At 53.2% G+C, this 19,394-nt stretch overlaps 1 protein-coding gene across 2 annotated transcripts in view; it reads left to right on the top strand.

The window, feature by feature from the left end:
- The first annotated feature begins 1,266 nt into the window (after window positions 1-1,266).
- Window positions 1,267-19,394, top strand: part of TRPV3 (transient receptor potential cation channel subfamily V member 3) — a 30,066-nt gene continuing 11,938 nt past the window's right edge. Inside the window, exons 1-8 of one of the 2 annotated variants that reach the window (XM_068977089.1) lie at window positions 1,267-1,285; window positions 4,605-4,725; window positions 9,429-9,533; window positions 9,659-9,745; window positions 10,521-10,675; window positions 11,425-11,601; window positions 14,548-14,688; window positions 16,998-17,278. In XM_068977089.1, coding sequence (XP_068833190.1) covers window positions 1,267-1,285; window positions 4,605-4,725; window positions 9,429-9,533; window positions 9,659-9,745; window positions 10,521-10,675; window positions 11,425-11,601; window positions 14,548-14,688; window positions 16,998-17,278 — 1,086 coding nt within the window. Of the gene's footprint in view, window positions 1,286-4,604; window positions 4,726-9,428; window positions 9,534-9,658; window positions 9,746-10,520; window positions 10,676-11,424; window positions 11,602-14,547; window positions 14,689-16,997; window positions 17,279-19,394 lie in introns of those variants that run through there. The other variant, XM_068977091.1, reaches the window with a different exon arrangement.

Genomic DNA, 19,394 nt, shown 5'->3' with positions numbered 1-19,394 from the left:
TGGGTCACCTGGGAAGCTTTGGGGCCCCCTCGACTTAAAGGCCCCCTCTTCACCCACATCTGAAGCTTGTCAGCCATGGGTCCAGCTTTTCTGCCCCTCACTGGCCACAGGTCCTGCTGTCCCATGGTCAGAAGCTTGACCTGCCTCGGCCCAGGCCTGGCAAGTTGTGTTGATGAGAGATGGAGGGCCTTGTCCCCACAGCACCCGAGGAAGTCCCTGCCACATGGGTCACCAGCGCTGTCCCTGTCAGCAGAGACTTCCTGCTCCATCCCAGTCCTGTCTTGCCTGCGGGAACAGGTGTGTAATTCCTGAGTGATGCAGAGACTGTCAGGCCTGCCCCAGCCCTGCTCCACCCTCCTCACAGCTGTGGCCTGGGCAGGGAGGGAGGGCTCAGAATCTCCCCTGATGCTCCAGCCTTGGAAGCAGGTGGCCTGGCAGTTGAATGAATGCAGGATAAAACAATAACAGTTCATAGCTGTCATTGTTTATAGAGTTCTTTCTGTGCTCTGGTCCTTGTTCTAGCCCTTTCTATGTATTGTTACATGTAAGCCCTGTGGTACCTCTGCAAGGTGAGTTTATTATGCACATTTCACAATGAAGAGATGGAGTTTCATGAGAAATGACTTGCCCAAGGTCATACAGTCTAGGGGTGAAGCTGTCTGACACCGAGGTCTGTGGTGCATAATTTCCACACGGAAGCATTGAATGGAGACTTCCTCTCTCTCCAAGGGGACTTGATCCCAGGTTTTGAAGGATGGAAACCAAGCCTTGGAGGTGGCCACTATGGGGTCAATGGGCCAACCCTTGGTGGTGGCCTTGCCTCCCAGGGTTGGCCCTGAGCACTCAGTTCATTTGGCCTTCCTACCAGCAGGATCTCTGACTTCTCACAGCATCCTTGGGAAGTAAATGTGATGAGGGTCATGATGTGAGGCATCAAGTACCAGAGGAGAGTTGGACCAGGCCCTTAGTCTGGGTACCTGCCATCTCCCTGTCTTCTCCTGGGCTGGGGTGAGGCTGCCCTGTGGGCGTGGGGGTGATTCAGGCAGAGCACGTGGGCGGTGGGCAGGCACTGTAGCTGTGGCTGGTGGGCGTGGCCTGCCTGGCACCAAGGGCAGGTGACCCAGCCAGTTCTGCCTCTGACACTTCATTCCAGCCATCCCTCTGACTACGATGAGAGCCTCTCGCCACCTCGGCTGTAGGCCCTGGGCCCCGGACATGCGGTAATCTGAGAACAAGGCAGCCACTGCCACACCTGGACTTCACCAGATGAGTCTTTGCCGCACAGGTATTGAGTGCTCTCCAAGGTCCCAGGGGGCCCAGAGTGAGGACCTCAGGGGTCCCTCTGGGGCATGGCTGCCCTTTGCTGATTGGCCTCAGCTGGGACTGGGAGAAAGCTTGGGCCTCTAGCAGGGGAGGCAAAGTTGGACGTGAGCTCTTGGCCACTGGGAGTGTGGGAGAGCACAGGCTCTGATGGAAGTGGGCACCTTCCACTGAGGTTTGGGGGTTTCAGGGAGGGCGGACACTCATAGCTGCCCAGGGCAGAGGTGAAGGAGGCTCCTGACACCTCTAGCAGGCCCTGGGGATGTGAACTCCAGGGCAGCAGTGTGATGGGAGCTCAGGATGGGATGAGAAGGCCCCAGAGCCTGAGAGGAATGGGGCCCAGGTGTCTCATAGGGGCTGAACCAGCAAGCCCGGGATGGGGGTGGGCCCTGTGGCCCTGGGCCTGCACCATCTCCCAGGAAAGGCCATTCTAGTCAGTGCTGGGGCTTGGGAGGCACTTCCCAGGTGAGGAAGCCCAATCCCTGAGAGAGGGAGGGCCAGGCCCGTGAGAGTCCAGCAGGTGAGAACACAGGCTTACGAGGTGACTCAGGCAGCTAATTATAGCTGCTGCAGTCTCCCCAGCCGTAGTTCTCCTGACCCTCTCCTGCTTGGGCAGGGACTGCCCTACACTCACTGGCCAGGGCAGAGGAGATGGAGCAGCCAGAGGTCATAGGTGAAAGACATAGGAGACCCTTTAGCCCATTTCTCAGAAGGGAAAACTGAGTCTCAGGGAGGGATAAGAGACTTGCCCTCCATTCCTCTCTTCCAGTGTTGGCCCAGCCCAGCCTTTAGCCCCGTCTGTCCACAGGTCGCTTTGGGCTGATGGAGGTGGTGTGACTGTGGATATGGCCAGGGACCTGGTGCTGATGGGTCTTTCTTAATGGAATGCCTGAGGCGCCCCCTCGGAGCTCCCTGCCTCAAGGTGCCTGCACTCCAGGGCTGATGCCCCCTGCCCCCACCCCCTTCTCCTCCCCTCTTTCAGGGCTGCTCATGTTTAGTGGGGGGGAGGCGGGGTGGTAATGAGGCTCTCTCATTTCTAGACCTCACCACAGTCTGAACCAGGTTATGCTGTGATGCACAGTACTTTCAGATAATAACTAGAATTATGACTGAACGCTTTACCAGGACACATCAGAATTCCATATAGTCTCTAGAATATCTGCATCAGCAGTAACCTGGTTGCTTTAAACGTGCCTTCTTAAGTCTTTCTGTCATTTTAGATACCTATGGTTTCACTCTGATGCCTCTGCAAAAATGCCTCCCCTTCAAGAAGATTTATAAGAGAGATTTTCAGAGCAGTGCAAATAATTCTAATGGGAAAACTGATGGCTTCATAAAGCTGTTAACAGAAAGGATGAGTTATAGAGGACTGAGTGAACTCATAGATGTGGTTATAATCTTATGGTTTCTATCTTAAAAAATACTGGTTTAGATCTGTTTTCCAGGGTAAGGAAAATCTTCCCCTTAAACTGATTGATCGCTGCTTTAATTTGTTTTCAGATTTGTCTGTGCCTTGTGCCTCCCTGCTGCTCTATGTCTTTGTCAGTGTCACTCGATCCATTGCTTATATCTTGTCTAATTTATAAGACTGTAGTCTCTTATAACACCCAGTCTGTAACCAGGCCTCCAACAAAACGTATATGGCTAAAAATGCAACATAAAATCATTGCAGTAGTGTAATTCTACGTATCAGGCTTCCTTGGTGGCTCAGACGGTAAAGAATCTGCCTACAATGCAGGAAACCTGGGTTCCATCCCTGGGTTGGGAAGATTCCCTGGAGAAGGGAATGGCAACCCATTCCAATATTCTTGCCTGGAGAATTCCGTGAGCAGAGGAGCCTGGTGGGCTACAGTTCATGGGGTTGCAAAGAGTCAGACATGACTGAGCGACATACACACAGTCTGAACACACCACAATCCAGACACCTCCTCCAGAGAGCTCTCCTGTGTGGGTCAGGATGACCCATGGCGCCCCTCCACCCAACTGGGCTCTTCTTATAGAAATCACCCCCTCTGGCCTCTCCGTGTCTCTGAGGGTGGCTCAAGCTAACTGCAGAGTCACCTCCTATCCACACAACCCTTTCCGCTGTCTGCCTCTTCCTCTACGGCCAGCCCACCACCCCCAGCCGGCTGGCCCCGGCGGCAGCCTCCTCGTGGCCTCTGGTCTCCTCCCTCTCCCTCGTGCTGTCTCCTATAAGACCCAGATCCCTCTCACGTCCCCCCTGCCCTCAGGTTCAGCCAACTCTTGCTGCTGTTCCAGGCCCAACATGCTCTCAAGCCTCTTACTGCCCAGGGGTCCAGTCACACCAGCTCCTTGTTCCTTGCTGAACTTTCTTGACCCTTGGTCTTTGCTCAGGCTATCCCCTCTGCCTGGACAGGCCTCCCCTTCCACACAGAAACCTCTAAGTTCCTTTCAGTTTCCTTGGAAGACATATCAGTTCCTCTTTCCAGTACTTCCTCCAGCCCAACATAGGGTCCAGCCCATATGAGCATCAGTGAGACAAGTCTGGGCTGAGCTGGGTGAGGCTCAGCTGGTTCCTCCAATGGACAGATAGCCACCAGACTGGTTACACTCAGCTTTGGGGAGGGAAGAAAGATGGTCTGTGTGTTAGCACAAGAGAGCACAAGGGGTGTGAGAAATTAAAAAACCAGAGAGATCTGGGCTGTGTTACTAGGAGCATAGTGTCTAGAACAAAGGAGGTGACAGTCCTGCTCTGTCAAGGAGCATTCTGAACACAGATCCTGAGACATTTAAAAAGCAGAGTTAATTCTCAGGAATCTACCTGGAGATGGGTGGGGCTGGGGCAGATGACTAGAGAGGTCAGGGCCTGGTGGTCTCTACCTGGAAGCTCTGATGGGCTCTCCTCGGACCCCCAGGAGCAGGGGTGCTGAAGCAGGGAGCAAGAGAAACTGCAGGGACTGTCTATGCACAGTTGTGTGAGTCACTCAGTCATGTCCGACTTTTTGTGACTCCATGGACTGTAGCCCGCCAGGCTCCTCTGTCTACAGGATTTCCCAGACAAGAATACTGGAGTGGGTTGCTATGCCCTTCTCCAGGGCACCTTTCTGACTCAGGGATCGAACCCGGGTCTCCTGCACTCCAGGCAGACTCTTTACCATCTGAGCCAACAGGGACGTCAACCCTATGCAGGGTTGGCAGCCTGGAAAGATAGAATGAGCGTCCCATCCTAGGGGGTATAAGCAGGGGCCACATGGTCTGAAAACCCCCCTGAAGCTCCTCCCTGTCCCCTCAACCTGAGCATCTGCACTGCAATTGTGTTCCAGCCATGAACGCCCACCCCAAGGAGATGGTGCCCCTCACAGGCAGAAGAGCCACCATCCCCTTTGTGAACCCTGCCATCCTGCAGGAGAAGAGGCCATCAGAGGTCACCCCCACCAAAAAGAGGTAGGGCCAGTAGGTTTGGGCCTGGGTGCTGCGGTGAGAGGCATGGGAGGGGCCTGGTGCCCACTTTCAGGGAGCACTTGCTGGGGGTGGACCTGAGACTCCATTCTCGTCTCATCTGGGTGGCCTGGTGCCCAGCCAGGTATAAGTAGGGATGTATGTGTGTGTAGCGGGGAGCCCTGCATACTCTGGGGCTGAGCTGGAGAGGTCAGTACGACTGGAGGGACTGGGGCACCGAGGCAGAAACATTCAGAAAGGTTTCTGGGGAGGCGGGGAGTTGCTGGAAGTCATCTTGAGACAAGGAGCTGAAAAGTGGGTGGAAATTCCAGGTTGGCAGGGGCCCCTTCCTGGGTACATTTTCCATGTCCACTGGGGGGCTTTCACAGCCACTGGGTGCCCAGCCAGGTAATTCAAGCTCTTCAACTCCACCTGTGTAAGGGGGACACCAGTCCACAGAGTGATGGTTCACTCCACAGAACTTGTTGGCCCTGATGGTGTTTTATTGCCTTGAACTTTGTCTTTCTTGTTATTGTCATTGTCACTCCCCAGGGCCCCTGGGAATGGGGCAGGGCCGGGACAGTTATGACCACTTTCCAGGTGAGGACACGGGGGAGGTGGGAGCAGAGACAGTACTTCTCTGGGGTCACAGCTGGCCCCTGAACTGACCCCATTGCAGTCCCCCCGCCCCCCTCAGCTGATTTGGTGCCCTTCAGCCTGAGTAATGGCTCCAGTAAAGAATCTGCTTGCAATGGGGGAGACCTGGGTTTGATCCTGGGATCAGGAAGATCCCCTGGAGGAGGGCATGGCAACCCACTCCAATATTCTTGCCTGGAGAATGCCATGGGCAGAGGAGCCTGGTGGGCCACAGTCCATGGAGTTGCAGAGTCAGACACGACTGAGTGACTGACACTCTCACTTTCAACCTGAGTGCCCTCCCTCACCCCAGCTGTGCTTCCCTTGGACCCGAGTGGGCCCTGGTCTGGCTTGGCCCATTTGCCCCACCTCCTTTACCCTGTCCCAGGCCCGTCTTAGGCCGAGGTGAGCTTGGTGCTTTCCCTTCTGTTGGTTGAGTGATAATTGCTGAGGTCTTTCGAGCACCAGGCCCAGGGCTGGGCCCAGGCTGGGGAGACTGGGGCATGAGAGAAAGAACACCCACCTCTGCTCACAGTTTGGATGGTGAGGGGGGCCCCAGTGAGAATGCGGGGAGTGGCCTGGAGAGAGGGTGTGCTGGGCCTGAGGAGGGGCTGGTTGTTCTGATTCTGTGGGTACTTTGTAGGAGAGCTGCTGTTACTGTGGATGATGGCGGGTAGACAGGAAGGGAAAGAGCATCCCTTTCTCTTGGGGAGGGGCAAGGGCAAGGGCAGGGCTTGGGGCAGGAACCAGTGAGGAGTCCCATGTGGCTAAAGTGCTGGGTAGGTGGGGGAGATGAGCCCCTCTGAGGCTGGGTCTTGGCTGTCAGTTTAGATTGGATACCTTGGGGGCAGTGGGGAGCTATGGAGGGCTTTTGTGTGAGAGGGAGGGCATGGCGAGGTTTGCATTGTGGAAATGATACTCTTGGAGAAGGAAATGGCAACCCACTCCAGTATTCTTGCCTAAAGAACCCTGTGGACAGAGGAGCCTGGTGGGCTGCTGTCCATGGGGTTGCACAGAGTCGGACACAACTGAAGCAATTTAGCATGCGTGTGTGCATTGGAGAAGGAAATGTCAACCCACTTCAGTATTCTTGCCTGGAGAATCCCAGGGACAGAGGAGCCTGGTGGGCTGCTGTCTACGGGGTCGCACAGAGTTGGACATGACTGAAACGACTTAGCAGCAGCAGCAATGATACTCTGGGTGATCTTCGTGGATGATGGATCAAAGGGGAGTCTGTTGTGATTGTTGCCCAGGTGATAGGGGGTTAGCCTGTGAGGCATGGAGAAGCAGGCAGGGATCAAAGAGGTATTAGCATCATGGAGTCTGAAGTATCAACTATGGGAGGGGAGGGAGAAGGAGGACTGAGAGACATTTTCAGTTCTGATGGGGGGACCCGGATGGATGACAGGGCTGTCTCTGACATCAGTACTTCAGAGGAGCAGGAGCAAGGCCAGGAGGAAAGAGCCAAGTTCAGGTGTGAAATGCTGGCTGAGAGGTACTAGTGGCACACTCGGTGGAAGCTCCAGTCTGGAGCATTAGAGAGAAGACTGGGTGGACGTGGAGGTCAGACAGGTGTCAGAGGCCTGTGGGGGAAGCCTGTTTCTGGAGAGGCTTGCCTGAGTAGGAGCAGAGATACCTGGTGGTTTTTTTTTTTTCCCCTCACGGCAAGTGGGATCTTAGTACCCCAATCAGGGATCAAACCCCCATTCCCTGCATTAAGCACAGTCTGAATTCCTGGTCTGCCAGGCAAGTCCTAGAGCAGCAAAATCTTTGCCTTAAGCTTCCTGCCTCCCGTCCCCCTGCCCTCCCCTCTCACTTTCCCAGGGGAGGTTTGGACCTCAGAGAAGGACTGAGGACAGCGTTCTAGGAAGATCCCAGGTTCTTCGTGTAGTCCGGCTGCCGTTCTGGGCCCAGCCTGGTTCATGAACTTAGTTCCAGGCTCAGGTCTGCCCATGACCCCTGCCCAGTCAAGGGCTTGGTGTGAGGTGTGACCTTGGTCTTCCAAATAGGTGATCCCTTCTCCTTGCCAAGGCTTTTTGAGGGCCCTCACATGCCTACTTCTCCCCAGACCCCAAAGATTTAGGCATCTCCCTCAGAACTGAGTATAGGACACAGGTTTACAAAGAAAAAAAAATTAAATATTATATATAAGTAAAGATGGCAGCTCTGACTGCTAAGGAAATATGTATTAACGGTGAAATTGGAGGCACCCAAAACTCCAGATCTGAAGGAAATTTTTGGACCTGGAGCTTTTCCTGAAGCATCATGCTCCTCTCTGTGAGAAGCTGCTGGGGTTCCTGTCCCCTGGGCCTTGCCTTGCTCAGGGACGTAGGCACAGGCCAAAGGCTATAGAGGCGCTGGCCCTGAAGCTCAGAGCCCTTGGGCTGTCCATGGGACAAAGTAAGAGAGTCCTCCCCAGCCCAGGAGTTGCCTAGGGATCGTTCTCTGCCTTCAAAGGAATAGAAATGCAGGAGAAAAGATGCAGGGCTGTCTGCCTACTTGTGTTAACAACACGTGGGTGGTGGCTGCTTTTGGGCTGGGTCAAAGATAGGAGTAAACAAAGGGCAGCTGCTGCGGGTCAGGAGCCAGGATGTCACCTGGCCAAGATCTTGACGTCTGCTGACGCTGGCGGATGAGATATGGCACGTACAGCGGCAAGCAGGGCAGGTGTGGGACAGGCCGTCCCAGGAGTTAGCTCCTGACCCACAACTGGGTCCTTTGTAGCTCAACTTTCATTACCCTCCTTCCCAGACACTGAAGACCTCCTTTCTCAGTCACAGCCTTCATCTTCCTGTTGAGGGAAGTAACCTCCCACAGTTTACAGTTCAAGGTTGTGTTGGTCTGTTTCCTTATTGGTCTCTCCATCTGTCCACCTGTTTATCCAGCCAAGTATTCATTCCTCATCCATCCATCCATCCATTCATCCTTCCCACTATCCATCATCTACCTACCTATTCAGCCATCCACTCATCTGTGCAACCAGTCATTCTTTTATCAACTCATTTATCTTGCACCTATCCATCCTTACACTCATCCATTATTAGGTCTTCTGAGTATCACGATCAGGGTTGGGTTCTAGAGACTTAGGATGCTGCAATTGTAGTTCCCGCCACGCAAGAACTTACAGCCGAAAGACAGTGTGTTGTTGTCTAGAGCAAGGAAAGCAGTGGCTTCACTGTGCTGTAACCTGGCCTCTTCTTACCAACCTACTGGAACAGGAGCTTTGCAAGGGGAGGCATTTTTGTCTACTTGTTCACCACAGTGTTCCCAGCTCCTAAAATGGTGCTTGGCAGATTGTACGTGTAAATGTCTGCTAGTAAATGCGCTACTGAGCCCAGAGAGGTAGGGTGGAATAGAGGAAGGGCAGGGGCTGGACCGACTGGGGAAAGAGCTGCCGGTGTGAGAGTCGTCCGGCTCTGCCTGGAGAGTCAGCACATCTCAGCCGGGATGTTTTGGGGCTGAGCTGCTATCAGATGTGTCTGTAGTCGCTGGGTCAGAGGTGCCATAGTGGCATGGGGACAACTTTAGGGTGACAGTTTGGGGGACTGCAGGGGTGCAGAGGAAGGTGATTGATTGCATAGGGTGGTCTCTGATGCCCATTTCAGCTGGACGGTCTGATAGAAGGAGACAGCTCTGGAGCAGCGCTGCTCCTGAGTCCAGGCCTTAGGGAGCATCTAGCCCAGTCTCTCTAGGTGAGGACACTTGACCCAGAGAAAGTGAGTGGGGCCACACTGGGGCCACACAACAGGAGAGGCAGAGGCAGCCTAGAACCCTGGCCTTAGGCTCTTAACCAGGGGTTTGCCCCTCTCTTTTGGAAGAATCATTTGATTCTAAGTCAGAAGGTTCCTTTTGATGGGCAGGAGACAGGAAGGGGGGGCCAATGTATCAGTGAGCCCTGCCCTCACCTCGCTTATGCCTCATTTCTGGACTAGCTCTGAGCCTTCCAGGCTTGTCTGGGCCTGACCAGGAGTGACCACTCAGCGAGGTGGGCACCCTTGGCAGCAGGGCTGTAGGACACACAGGTGAACAAGCCCTGCCCCAGCTCTAATGGGCTTGTTTGGGTTTCCTGCCAGTGCACACTTCTTCCTGGAGATAGAAGGGTTCGAGCCCAACCCCACGGTTGCCAAGACCTCTCCCCCCATCTTCTCTAAGCCCATGGACTCCAACATCCGGCAATGGTGAGTACTCCAGCCCTTGGCTCCAGCGGGTAGGCAGGGACTTGCCCTGGGCCACACGGCCAGGCCTGGCTGTGGCATGCTGCCATTGTCCATTTAAAAACCTGTCCCTTCCCACTCCCCTCCAGTGTCTCTGGGAACTGTGATGACATGGATTCCCCACAATCTCCTCAGGATGACGTGACAGAGACCCCGTCCAATCCCAACAGTCCCAGGTGAGCCAGGCCCTTCCTCTCCTCCCACTGTGCCCCCAGGCAGTGCTAGAGGGGCAGGCACCAGGACCCTGCAGAAGAGAGAAAGAGGCCGCCACTGCTGAGTGCTGCAACATATGTCTGGGCCCATGGCAGAGGCATGTAGGTCATTTTTTGGGGGAAGGGAGGGTTATTACATTTTATAAAAGTAATATCCATTCATCATAAAATACCGGAATAACAACATGCAACAGAATGAGAACTTAGTGCAATGCCATATACTTAAACTAAAAATCCATGCATGCAACCATCAAACATTAATGCGTGTTTTACAAGAACACACACACAGAGAAGGACTACGCAGCAATGTGTTACTACAGCTGCCTATTTCGAGGGTGGGGGTCGGGAGAGAGATATTTGAATATATTAAAAATACTCAAACAACACAAAATATGAAGGTGCAATTTCTCTTCCTGTGATCTCATGCTTTTGAGGTCTTCACAATGAACAGTTAGGTACGGATCTTTCCTGATCATTACAACGTGGAACCAGAGATACAGTCTGCTAAAACGTGATTGCCTTTGGATTAGAAGGGGAGCAGCGCACGAATCCCCCCCACCCCTTCCACCAGCACTAAGGGAGGGGAGGTCAGGCATTGTGATGGGCACGTGCAGATGTAAATACTGGTGCAGCGCCCCGTGGGCAAAGCCTGTGGGCACAGTGGCTCTGTCGGAGGAAGGTGAGACCCTGGGGAGGGGCGGTGCACATGTTGTGAGCTGGAAACATTTTCTGGCCTCAGTGCAAACCTGGCCAAGGAAGAGCAAAGGCGCAAAAAGAAGCGGCTGAAGAAACGGATCTTTACGGCAGTGTCGGAGGGCTGCGTGGAGGAGCTGCTGGAGCTGCTGGGGGAGCTGCAGGAGCTTTGCAAGCGGCGCCACAGCCTGGATGTGCCTGGTCAGTGCGCGCCCCCGCCGTCCACCTCCCTCCCTCTCCCCACCCCTCGCCCTGCCCTCCAGCCTTCAATGCTGAGCTGGCGACTTCGAACCTGATTCGGAGGGCAATGGGGAGCCATGGAAGGGCTTAGATAGGTGGTGGTCGTGGTCTGGCTACTCGGCAGAGGATGGGGATAAATCTGGAGAAGACCACTGTTCAGGCAGAGCTGGGACCCCAGCAGCGGGCCTGGGAAATGAACAACTCTTCGTGGACTCAAAGACGTGAGGAGTGAATCCAGGGTGGTGCCACTTGGACTTAGGAGACTTGGTGGCTGGTGGGGCCTGAGCCGTCTTGGGGACCAGGGAAGTAGAGAGTTAAAGGGAGGTGGCTAGCTCTATGTGTAAGCAACCAGGGTGAGGGGTGGTGGGCTTGAGATTTCTGAGATGGACAATGGGAAGTCAGGCAGTGGGTGGGACTGCCCCCTACCAGGGAGATGATGCAGAAGGCCAAGGGCAAAAGGTCTCTGATAAGACTTAGGTAACTCACCCAGGAGGAGGAGGGGCCAGCGAGGGGGCTGGAGAAGGAAGAACTGGACAGGAGAGAGGGAGGGGAGGAGCTTGGGGCAGGGAGCTCAGCAGAGGGCCTGGGCAGGGTCTTGCGGTCTGGGGCTGCAGCCCCCACAATCCAGTCTCCCCTCCTCCGGGCTGGGAGGGCCAAGGGCAGCCGGGGCCCCACTGTACTGTGGCTCCATCCTGCCCTCCTGCCTGCAGACTTCCTCATGCACAAGCTGACAGCCTTGGACACGGGGAAGACCTGCCTGATGAAGGCCTTGTTAAACATCAACCCCAGCACCAAGGAGATCGTGCAGATCCTTCTTGCCTTTGCTGAGGAAAATGACATCCTAGACAGGTTCATCAATGCCGAGTACACGGAGGAGGCCTATGAAGGTACTTGCCTGTGGGGCAGAGGGGTGGGGGGGAATCATGTCACACACAAGCACTGCTGTCTCTGAAGCCCAAAGCACTTAACATGGTGCCCAGCACCTTCCTTCATTCTACAAACACTCTGGACCACTGACCATGTGCCAGGCAGTGCTTTTGGCCCCAGAGCACAGGACTGAACAAGACCAGATGAAGCTTCTTGGCTCTAAATAAGGTAATTTAAAAACCGATGGAAATCGTTATGAAAAGGAAAGTTAAAAAAAAACAAACAGAAAAGATAATGTCATCAAAAGTGATTGGTCATGGGCAACTTTAGTATGGGTGGTCAGAGAGCACCCGAAGCCAGCATGATAAGGCTCCAGGACAAAGCAAGAGCAGAAGCCCAAGATAGGACTGAGCTTGACGCAGCTGAGTGATGGCAAGAAGGCTGGAGATGAGGCTAGGGAACTGGGCAGGGCTAACACATGGCAACTGGTAGTACTGTCATCATCGTAATTTTTTCAAAAAAACATGTCATAGGCACCATGTCTAAAATATAAGACACTCCATTTAAAAAAGTATTTATTTTTATTGTTCCTGGTCTTAGTTGCAGCACATGGGAAATTTAGTTGTGGCATGTGAGATCTTTAGCTGTGGTCTATGTGGGATCTAGTTCCCCCACCAAGGATTGAACCCAGGCCCCCCCGCACTGGGAGCATAAAATCTTAGCCACTGGACTACTAGGGAAGTCAAATTGTCATTATCATTATTACAGCCCCATGTGGGTCTTGGTTTTATGGCTTCTCTCTGAGGTGGGCTGGAGAGGGGACAATGAGACCAAACTTGAGATGTTTCCTGCTCAGGAAATCCATTGTGGATTATCAGTAAGGTGTGTCTTTGATTTTTTGGAGTCAATAAACATCCTGTTAGGATCTTATGATATGCTTGTGACACAAATGACTGGCCCAAGAATAACTTGATGTCATTTTGCTGATATGTCATGGGTGCTAAACATGTCAGCTTTTTGCAGGTGGGAATCTGGCTTGGGAATTTAACTTTTGTCATGGGATAAAGTAATTTTATTTATGTGTATCTATTTATGTATATAAATATTATTACTATTATTGGTTTTTGCCAGTCTGGTGGGTGAAAAGTGTTAAATCATTAAGTTCAAAATTTCCTCTTCCTGATTACCACTGATTCCAAATATCTTTCATTTTCTGTATTGGCTGTGTGTGTTTTCTTCCCTGCGAGGTACTTGTTAATAATCTTTTCTCCATTTTCTTTTAGGCTGCTTGTTTTTTTATTGATTTGTAGCAGCTCTTAATCCATTATGGACTCTTAAAAACACATTGGCTCTTTTATACATCTCAAATATTTCCTCCAGTCTATCACTTGTTTCACTTTCTATAAGATGTCTTTTGAAACACAGAAATGTGTTTAATTTTTATGTAAGCAAATATATCAGTTTTTTTCTTTATGGTTTCTGCATTTTGGATTTTGCTTAAGAAGGTTTTCCCTGCAAAAAGTCACAATATTGTAAAGTAATTATCCTCCAATTAAAATAAATAAATTAATTAAAAGTTTAGTTTACAAACAATTTACCAGTTTTTAAAAACTCTTAGTTTTTTTAATCCACCAGGCTTAATTTTTATGTATGGCATGATAACAGCTCTTTGGAAAATGCTATTTCTGGTAGAAAGTTCCGAGACCTCCCTACCCCCCAGGCTTCCAGTCCCCTCTGTCTGGAGGTTCTCTGCTGCTGCTGCTGCTAAGTCGCTTCAGTCATATCCAACTCTGTGCAACCCCAAAGATGGCAGCCCAACAGGCTCCCCCATCCCTGGGATTCTCCAGGCAAGAACACTGGAGTGGGTTGCCATTGCCTTCTCCAGTGTATGAAGGTGAAAAGTGAAAGTGAAGTCACTCAGTCGTGTCAGACTCTTAGCGACCCCATGGACTGCAGCCTACCAGGCTCCTTGCCCACGGGATTTTCCAGGCAAGAGGACTGGAGTGGGGTGGAGTTTCTCTAGGCTCCACTAACAGGGTCAATGTCCCCCTGCCCCCTCCCTGCCTCTTCTCCCCTGTTCTCTCTCTTAGTCATCAGGGCACTGTGCACCCAGCACCCAGGCTAGATGCCTGGATCTGGCCTGAGGCACGCCTCCTCCAAACCCCACTGACCATCCTGAGGACTCTTCCTCCTAAGGATCTTTGGTGCACTGGATGGACAGCTCTTCACACATCTGGGCTCCTTTTAATGCATCTTCCAATTTTGCAGCCAGAGTGATCTGAAACATATATGTACAAAACCCCAGACTTTGGTCATGTCACTTCCCTGCTTCAGTGCCTTTACACCTTCCTGTAGCCTTTAAGATAAAATTCTAACTTCTTTTTTTAAAAAAAGTATGTAATATTTACTTATTTGACTGTCCCAGGTCTTAGTTGTAGCATTTGGGATCTAGTCCCCTGACCAGGGGTTAAACCCAGGCCCCCTGCACTGATAGCATGGAGTCGGCCACCAGACCACTGGTTAAGTCCCTGAAGTTCTAACCTCTTATCCTGAGTTAGGAGGCTTTGAGTTGGCCCTACCCAGCCTGGCTACACTTTCGTGATCCCAGCTGAGAGGCCACTTCTGGGAAGCACCCCAGTCCTCCAGGTTGTGTTAAGAGCACCTCTGGGTACCACAGCCCCCATCGTAGCACTAAATTTTCAGGGAGACTGTGAGCTTCCAGAGGACAAGAATTAAAGCTATAGCCCTGTGCCGTTGTGTCCCCAGTGGAGCACAGAACAGATGCTCCAAGGATAATCCTTGCTTCTAGGCAAGAGTGAATGAAGCAAAGAATGAAGCTGGGACTCTTGGTAGCTGGGCGACGCCGACCAGACAGGCAGCTAGTATTTCTCCATGGTCCATGGAGAGGGTGTGGTACCCGGGTCCCAGCCGCTGAGCGCCCCTCACCCACCCGGTCCGGTCCACAGGGCAGACGGCGCTCAACATCGCCATCGAGCGGCGGCAAGGAGATATCACCGCAGTGCTCATCGCGGCTGGGGCGGACGTCAACGCCCACGCCAAGGGGGTCTTCTTCAACCCCAAGTACCAGCACGAAGGCTTCTACTTCGGTGGGTGCGCGCCCGCCCAGGTTGGGGTCCGGGGTCCTGGGTCCGGGGTCCGGGGTCCTGGGTCCGGGGTCCGGGGTCCGGGGTCCGGGAGGGGGCGGAGGGCGGGGCTTGGCTCCTTCCCTGAGAACGGCGCTAGCAGACTGAGGGCTGGAGACCCCACTGCCAGCCTCTGCCTGCTGGGTTTTGTGGGAGAACCCTGGAGGACAGAGCTGTGAGCAGGGAGGCGGCAGGGGCTGATGTATCCGAATGGGACCACCAGGCTGGACCAGGGAGGAAGCAGCGGAGTCGTGGGGAAGATGGGGGAGCCTGCATTCCAGAAGTGTCCCCTGGGGGTCTTAGAGGGGACATAGGCATTCACCCGAGCAGTCCTCTGCAGGGAACCAGGACCGGGAGGGAGGGCAAGGAGAGAAGCCAGTTTAAACCCTAGTTGATGGGAGAGGAGACAGGTTCTGAGAAGGGAAATAGCTTGTCCCAGTGTAGCAAGGAGCTAATGTAGGCGTTCAGGCTACCAGGTCTGGCCTCTGTTCCCTGTGTCTAGTGCCTCTCAGGACTGCAACAAGGAGGAAAAAGTGAGAAGATGAAAATTCCCTGGCTGACACTCTAGGGAGTCCAAAAACAATTGGGGTTAGGCTGTGTTGTGTTAAGCTGTTCAGTTGTGTTCAACCCTCTGCGACCCATGGACTGTAGCCCGCCAGGCTCCTCTGTCCATGGAATTCTCTAGGCAAAAATACTGGAATGAGTAGCCATTTGCTTCTCCAAGGGCTCTTCCCAGCCCAGGGATGGAACCTGGGTCTCCGGCATTGCAGGCAGATTCTCTACCATCTGGGCCATCAAGGAAGCCTTATCCCAGATGAAAAATAAAAAATTTAATATATGTAATTTAGATACAATGAAGTTACTCATTTTAATGTAGAGTCCTGTTCATTTCCACAAACGCATACAGTTGTGTAACCACCGCTGTGATCAGGACAGGGAACAAAGAGCTACATCCCACCAAAAAATTTCCAAGCACAACTTTGTAGTTAACTCCTCTTCCTACAATTGATCGCCATGGATCTGGTTTTCTCTTCTGGGTGTTTTTTGTTATTATCACTGTTTTTAACCTGCAGGACTAGTTAGCCTACAGGACTAGATGGGTCTGGGCAGCCTCTGGTCAGACCTGGCTAGGAAACCTTTGTCAGGTGGGATGAGGAGAGGAGACAGGATGGAGACTGGCAGGGAAACAGCATGAGACCCAATGTCCAGCCCTGATTCTGTCCCCCGCTTTGCTGTGTCACCATCTGTGAGTCACTTGCCTTCTCTTTTCTCAATAACCATTTGTCATTTACTGCCAGGCATTGTTCTAGGTATTTGAAATATGTCTGTGAACAGAACCAAGACTCTACCCTCATGGAACTTCCATTCTAGATGGAAGAGAGACCATCAATAATAAACATGATAACTAAGAATATTATGTAGTAGGTTAGAAAATAATAAGTGCTGTTGAAAAAAAAAGTAAAGCAAGGGGAGGGCTTCCCAGGTGGCTCAGTGGTAAAGAATCCACCTGCCAATGCAGGAGATGCAGGTTCAGTCCCTGGAGAAGACCCCCTGGAGGAGGACATGGCAACCCACTCCAGTATTCTTGCCTGGAGAATCCTATGGACAGAGGAGCCTGGCGGGCTACAGTCCATGCAGTCTAGAAGAGTCGGACACGACTGAGCACAGCCTAGGAAACCAAGGGAAGGCGATCAGGAGTTCCGGGGCAGGAAGGCAGTGGGTTTCAGTTTTAAACAGGGCAGTTAGGGTGATTCGTTGAGCAGGTGATGTTTGAGCAAAGACTCAGAGGTAGTGAGGGAGGAAGTGATTCAGCAGAAGGAACAGCACACCTGGCAGAGGGAACAGAATGTGCAAAGGCCCTGAGGTAGAAAAACACCTGTGTGTGCTGGGGAGGGGGGCGGGGAAAGGAAGAGGCCTTTGTGGCTGGAGGGGAGTGAGTAGGGAGGGAGTGGAGGAGATGATGTCAGAAGAGCCTTGTAAGCTGTTGTTGGAACCTGAGCTTTTGTTCTGGGTGAAGCGAGCCTTTTGTGTTAACAGGAGCACTCTGGCTGCTGTGCTGAGGATAGGGTTGGAGGGCCAGGGTGGTAGCAGGGAGACCCATTAGGAGGTCGAAGCAATGATCCGACGTCAGTCTCCCACTCCCACTGAGACGGTCAGGAGAAGCCCCAGTCCTAGACCTTGGTGATCAAAGGTCTGGATCTTAGATCTTGACTAGGATCCAAGTCAAGCTCTGGCCCAGGAGAGAACCGAGCCCCTGTGCCCCCCTCCCCTAGGCGAGACACCCCTGGCCCTGGCAGCCTGTACGAACCAGCCTGAGATTGTGCAGATGCTGATGGAGAATGAGCAGACGGACATTACCTCACAGGACTCGCGGGGAAACAACATCCTCCACGCCCTGGTGACCGTGGCCGAGGACTTCAAGACGCAGAATGACTTCGTCAAACGCATGTATGACATGATCCTGCTGAGGAGCGGCACCTGGGAGCTGGAGACCACGCGCAACAACGATGGCCTCACGTCCCTGCAGCTGGCCGCCAAGATGGGCAAGGCCGAGGTGGGCGAGGTGGGGGCAGGCGGGAGGGCACCAGGTGCGCCCCCGTGGGGGCTCTTCTGAGTGGCTAAGCACACAGAGCCTTGGCCAGGCAGCTCGTGGGCCCACCCTCAGGACTTCAGGCCCTGACACTCTGGGTTTCTGTCTCCTGTCCTGGGACCCCGTCGCCTGGGCCAGGGTGAAGGAGCCTTAGGGCTGCAGTGATGTAAGCTCTGTGGCTGAGGATTCCTGGGTGGCGAGGCACTCATGCGAAGGCTGAGTGTCTGACCCTCGGAGCCTTCAGCCTCTTGTGAGGACAGGAGGCCCAGAATGTGTGCTCTGGATACAGAGCCAATGTGCTGCTGCCCCCTGACTCTGGGGAGACCCCAGCCTGTCTGTCAGGTTGAAACATGGAGCCAAGTCCCCAGTGGAGGACGAGGTGGCTGGTGGCCATTTGCGCCCTTGAGATGAGGGCCAAGGAACTCAGATTAACTGGGAGCCTTGGTGAAGACTCAGCTGGGGAGGGCTTTCGTCTCTCCAAGTAGCTGGAGCCGTGGCTTGGTCCGATTTCAAGGTTAGGACTCAGGTTGGGGCTGGGGTCACAGCAGAGCCTCTTCTGCCTTCACATCTTGAGCCCTGGGAGGGGATCAAGGCTCTGGGGAGGCTGCAAGCGGGTGCTGCATGGGGGTGGGGGTGTGGTGGGGGAGAGGCTGTTGAGCAGCCCTGGTGGCACAGCTGTGCCAGCCTCAGGGCCGCTGCTGAGGGAGGCGCTGCCCTGAGGGCCTTGGGTTCCGTCCCAGTGCTCAGGGCTGGTGCCCACAAGGGACCTTTTCATTCTCTGCGGGAGGAGAGGGGAGGAAGAACAGCTCGGATAAAGGAGCAGTTGTGTGTATGCCTGCCTCCCCGGTCTCCTGCCCACCCCAAGAACACAGTTTTCCTGGGGGCTTTGAGGAGGGTCAGATTGTGGTTGCCAAGTTGGAACTTTCTCCAAGGACCACTGTGACATATGAAGTCCCTGGGGAGCCCAAGATGAAGCTTCCTGCATGCAGCCTGGCTTCATGACCCCCTGGTTCCCTGAAGGAAAATATGCCCTCCCCGTACCCCAAACACTCCTGTCAGTCTTGGGGAGTCCCCCACACCCTTCCCACTCCCCTCCTCTCCTTCACTCACTGTTCTTTGGACATCTTTCTGGATGCTGCTCAAGTTGGTCACTGCTGGGAATAGAGATGCTTAGGACATGCTTAGGACACAGTCCCTGCCCTTGGATTCTTCTAGGCTGGGGTGCAGGAAGGGGAGACGTACCCTGTCCCCAGAAGCTCCCTGCCTGGTCTGTAGTGACTAGGCTCTCGTGTGAGATGACGTGGGAATCCCATTGGGTCACGTGAGATCAGGGCCCTGACATTGTATTCCCCATCAGGACTCTCTTCCTGGGCCTTGGGTTGGTGCCCCAGGAAGTCCTGCCACATCTTGTGGTCCCCAGGGCTTGCTTTGGGGAACTAGTAAACTCTCCATCTCCCTTGCACTTTGGGACCACCCAGGAAGCTTTACAACATGCAGATGACTGGGTGTCCCCATCCTCAGAGATCTGGATTGAATTAGTCAGTGGTGTGGGAATTTTAAATTGACCTAGTAACTCTAACATTCAGCAGAGAGCAAGGCTAGCTGACCTAGGTTTCACGAATCTCTCCGAAAAAGCCTGGTGGCTTCTGGTGTGTTAGTTGCTCAGTCATATCTGACTCTGCAACCCTGTGGACTGTAGCCCACCAGGCTCTCTGTCCATGGAATTCTCCAGGCAAGAATACTGGTGTGGGTAGCCATACCCTTCTTTGGGGGATCTTCCTGACCCAGGGATTGAAGCTCCTGGATTGCAGGCAGATTCTTTTACTGTCTGAACCACCAGGGAAGCCCTGGCGCTTCTTAATTTTTCAAAAAAATTTAATTTTTTAATCTTCTTTTGACTGCGCCATGCGGCATGTGGGATTTTAGTTCCCTGACCAGGGATCAAACCCATGCCCCTGTGTTGGAAGCTCAGAGTCTTAAACACTAGATTGCCCAGGAATTCCCAAGGCTGGTGTCTTGCACCATTCCCTGACTGGCCAGGGCAGTGAGCCTCAACTGGCAGGGTCTTGACTGAGAATGG

This window comes from Capricornis sumatraensis, chromosome 8 (genome assembly GCF_032405125.1).
Source record: "Capricornis sumatraensis isolate serow.1 chromosome 8, serow.2, whole genome shotgun sequence".
In the NCBI taxonomy this organism is placed as follows: domain Eukaryota; kingdom Metazoa; phylum Chordata; class Mammalia; order Artiodactyla; family Bovidae; genus Capricornis; species Capricornis sumatraensis.
Note: the sequence above shows the minus strand (reverse complement) of the source record. Positions and strands in the feature narration are given on the sequence as shown.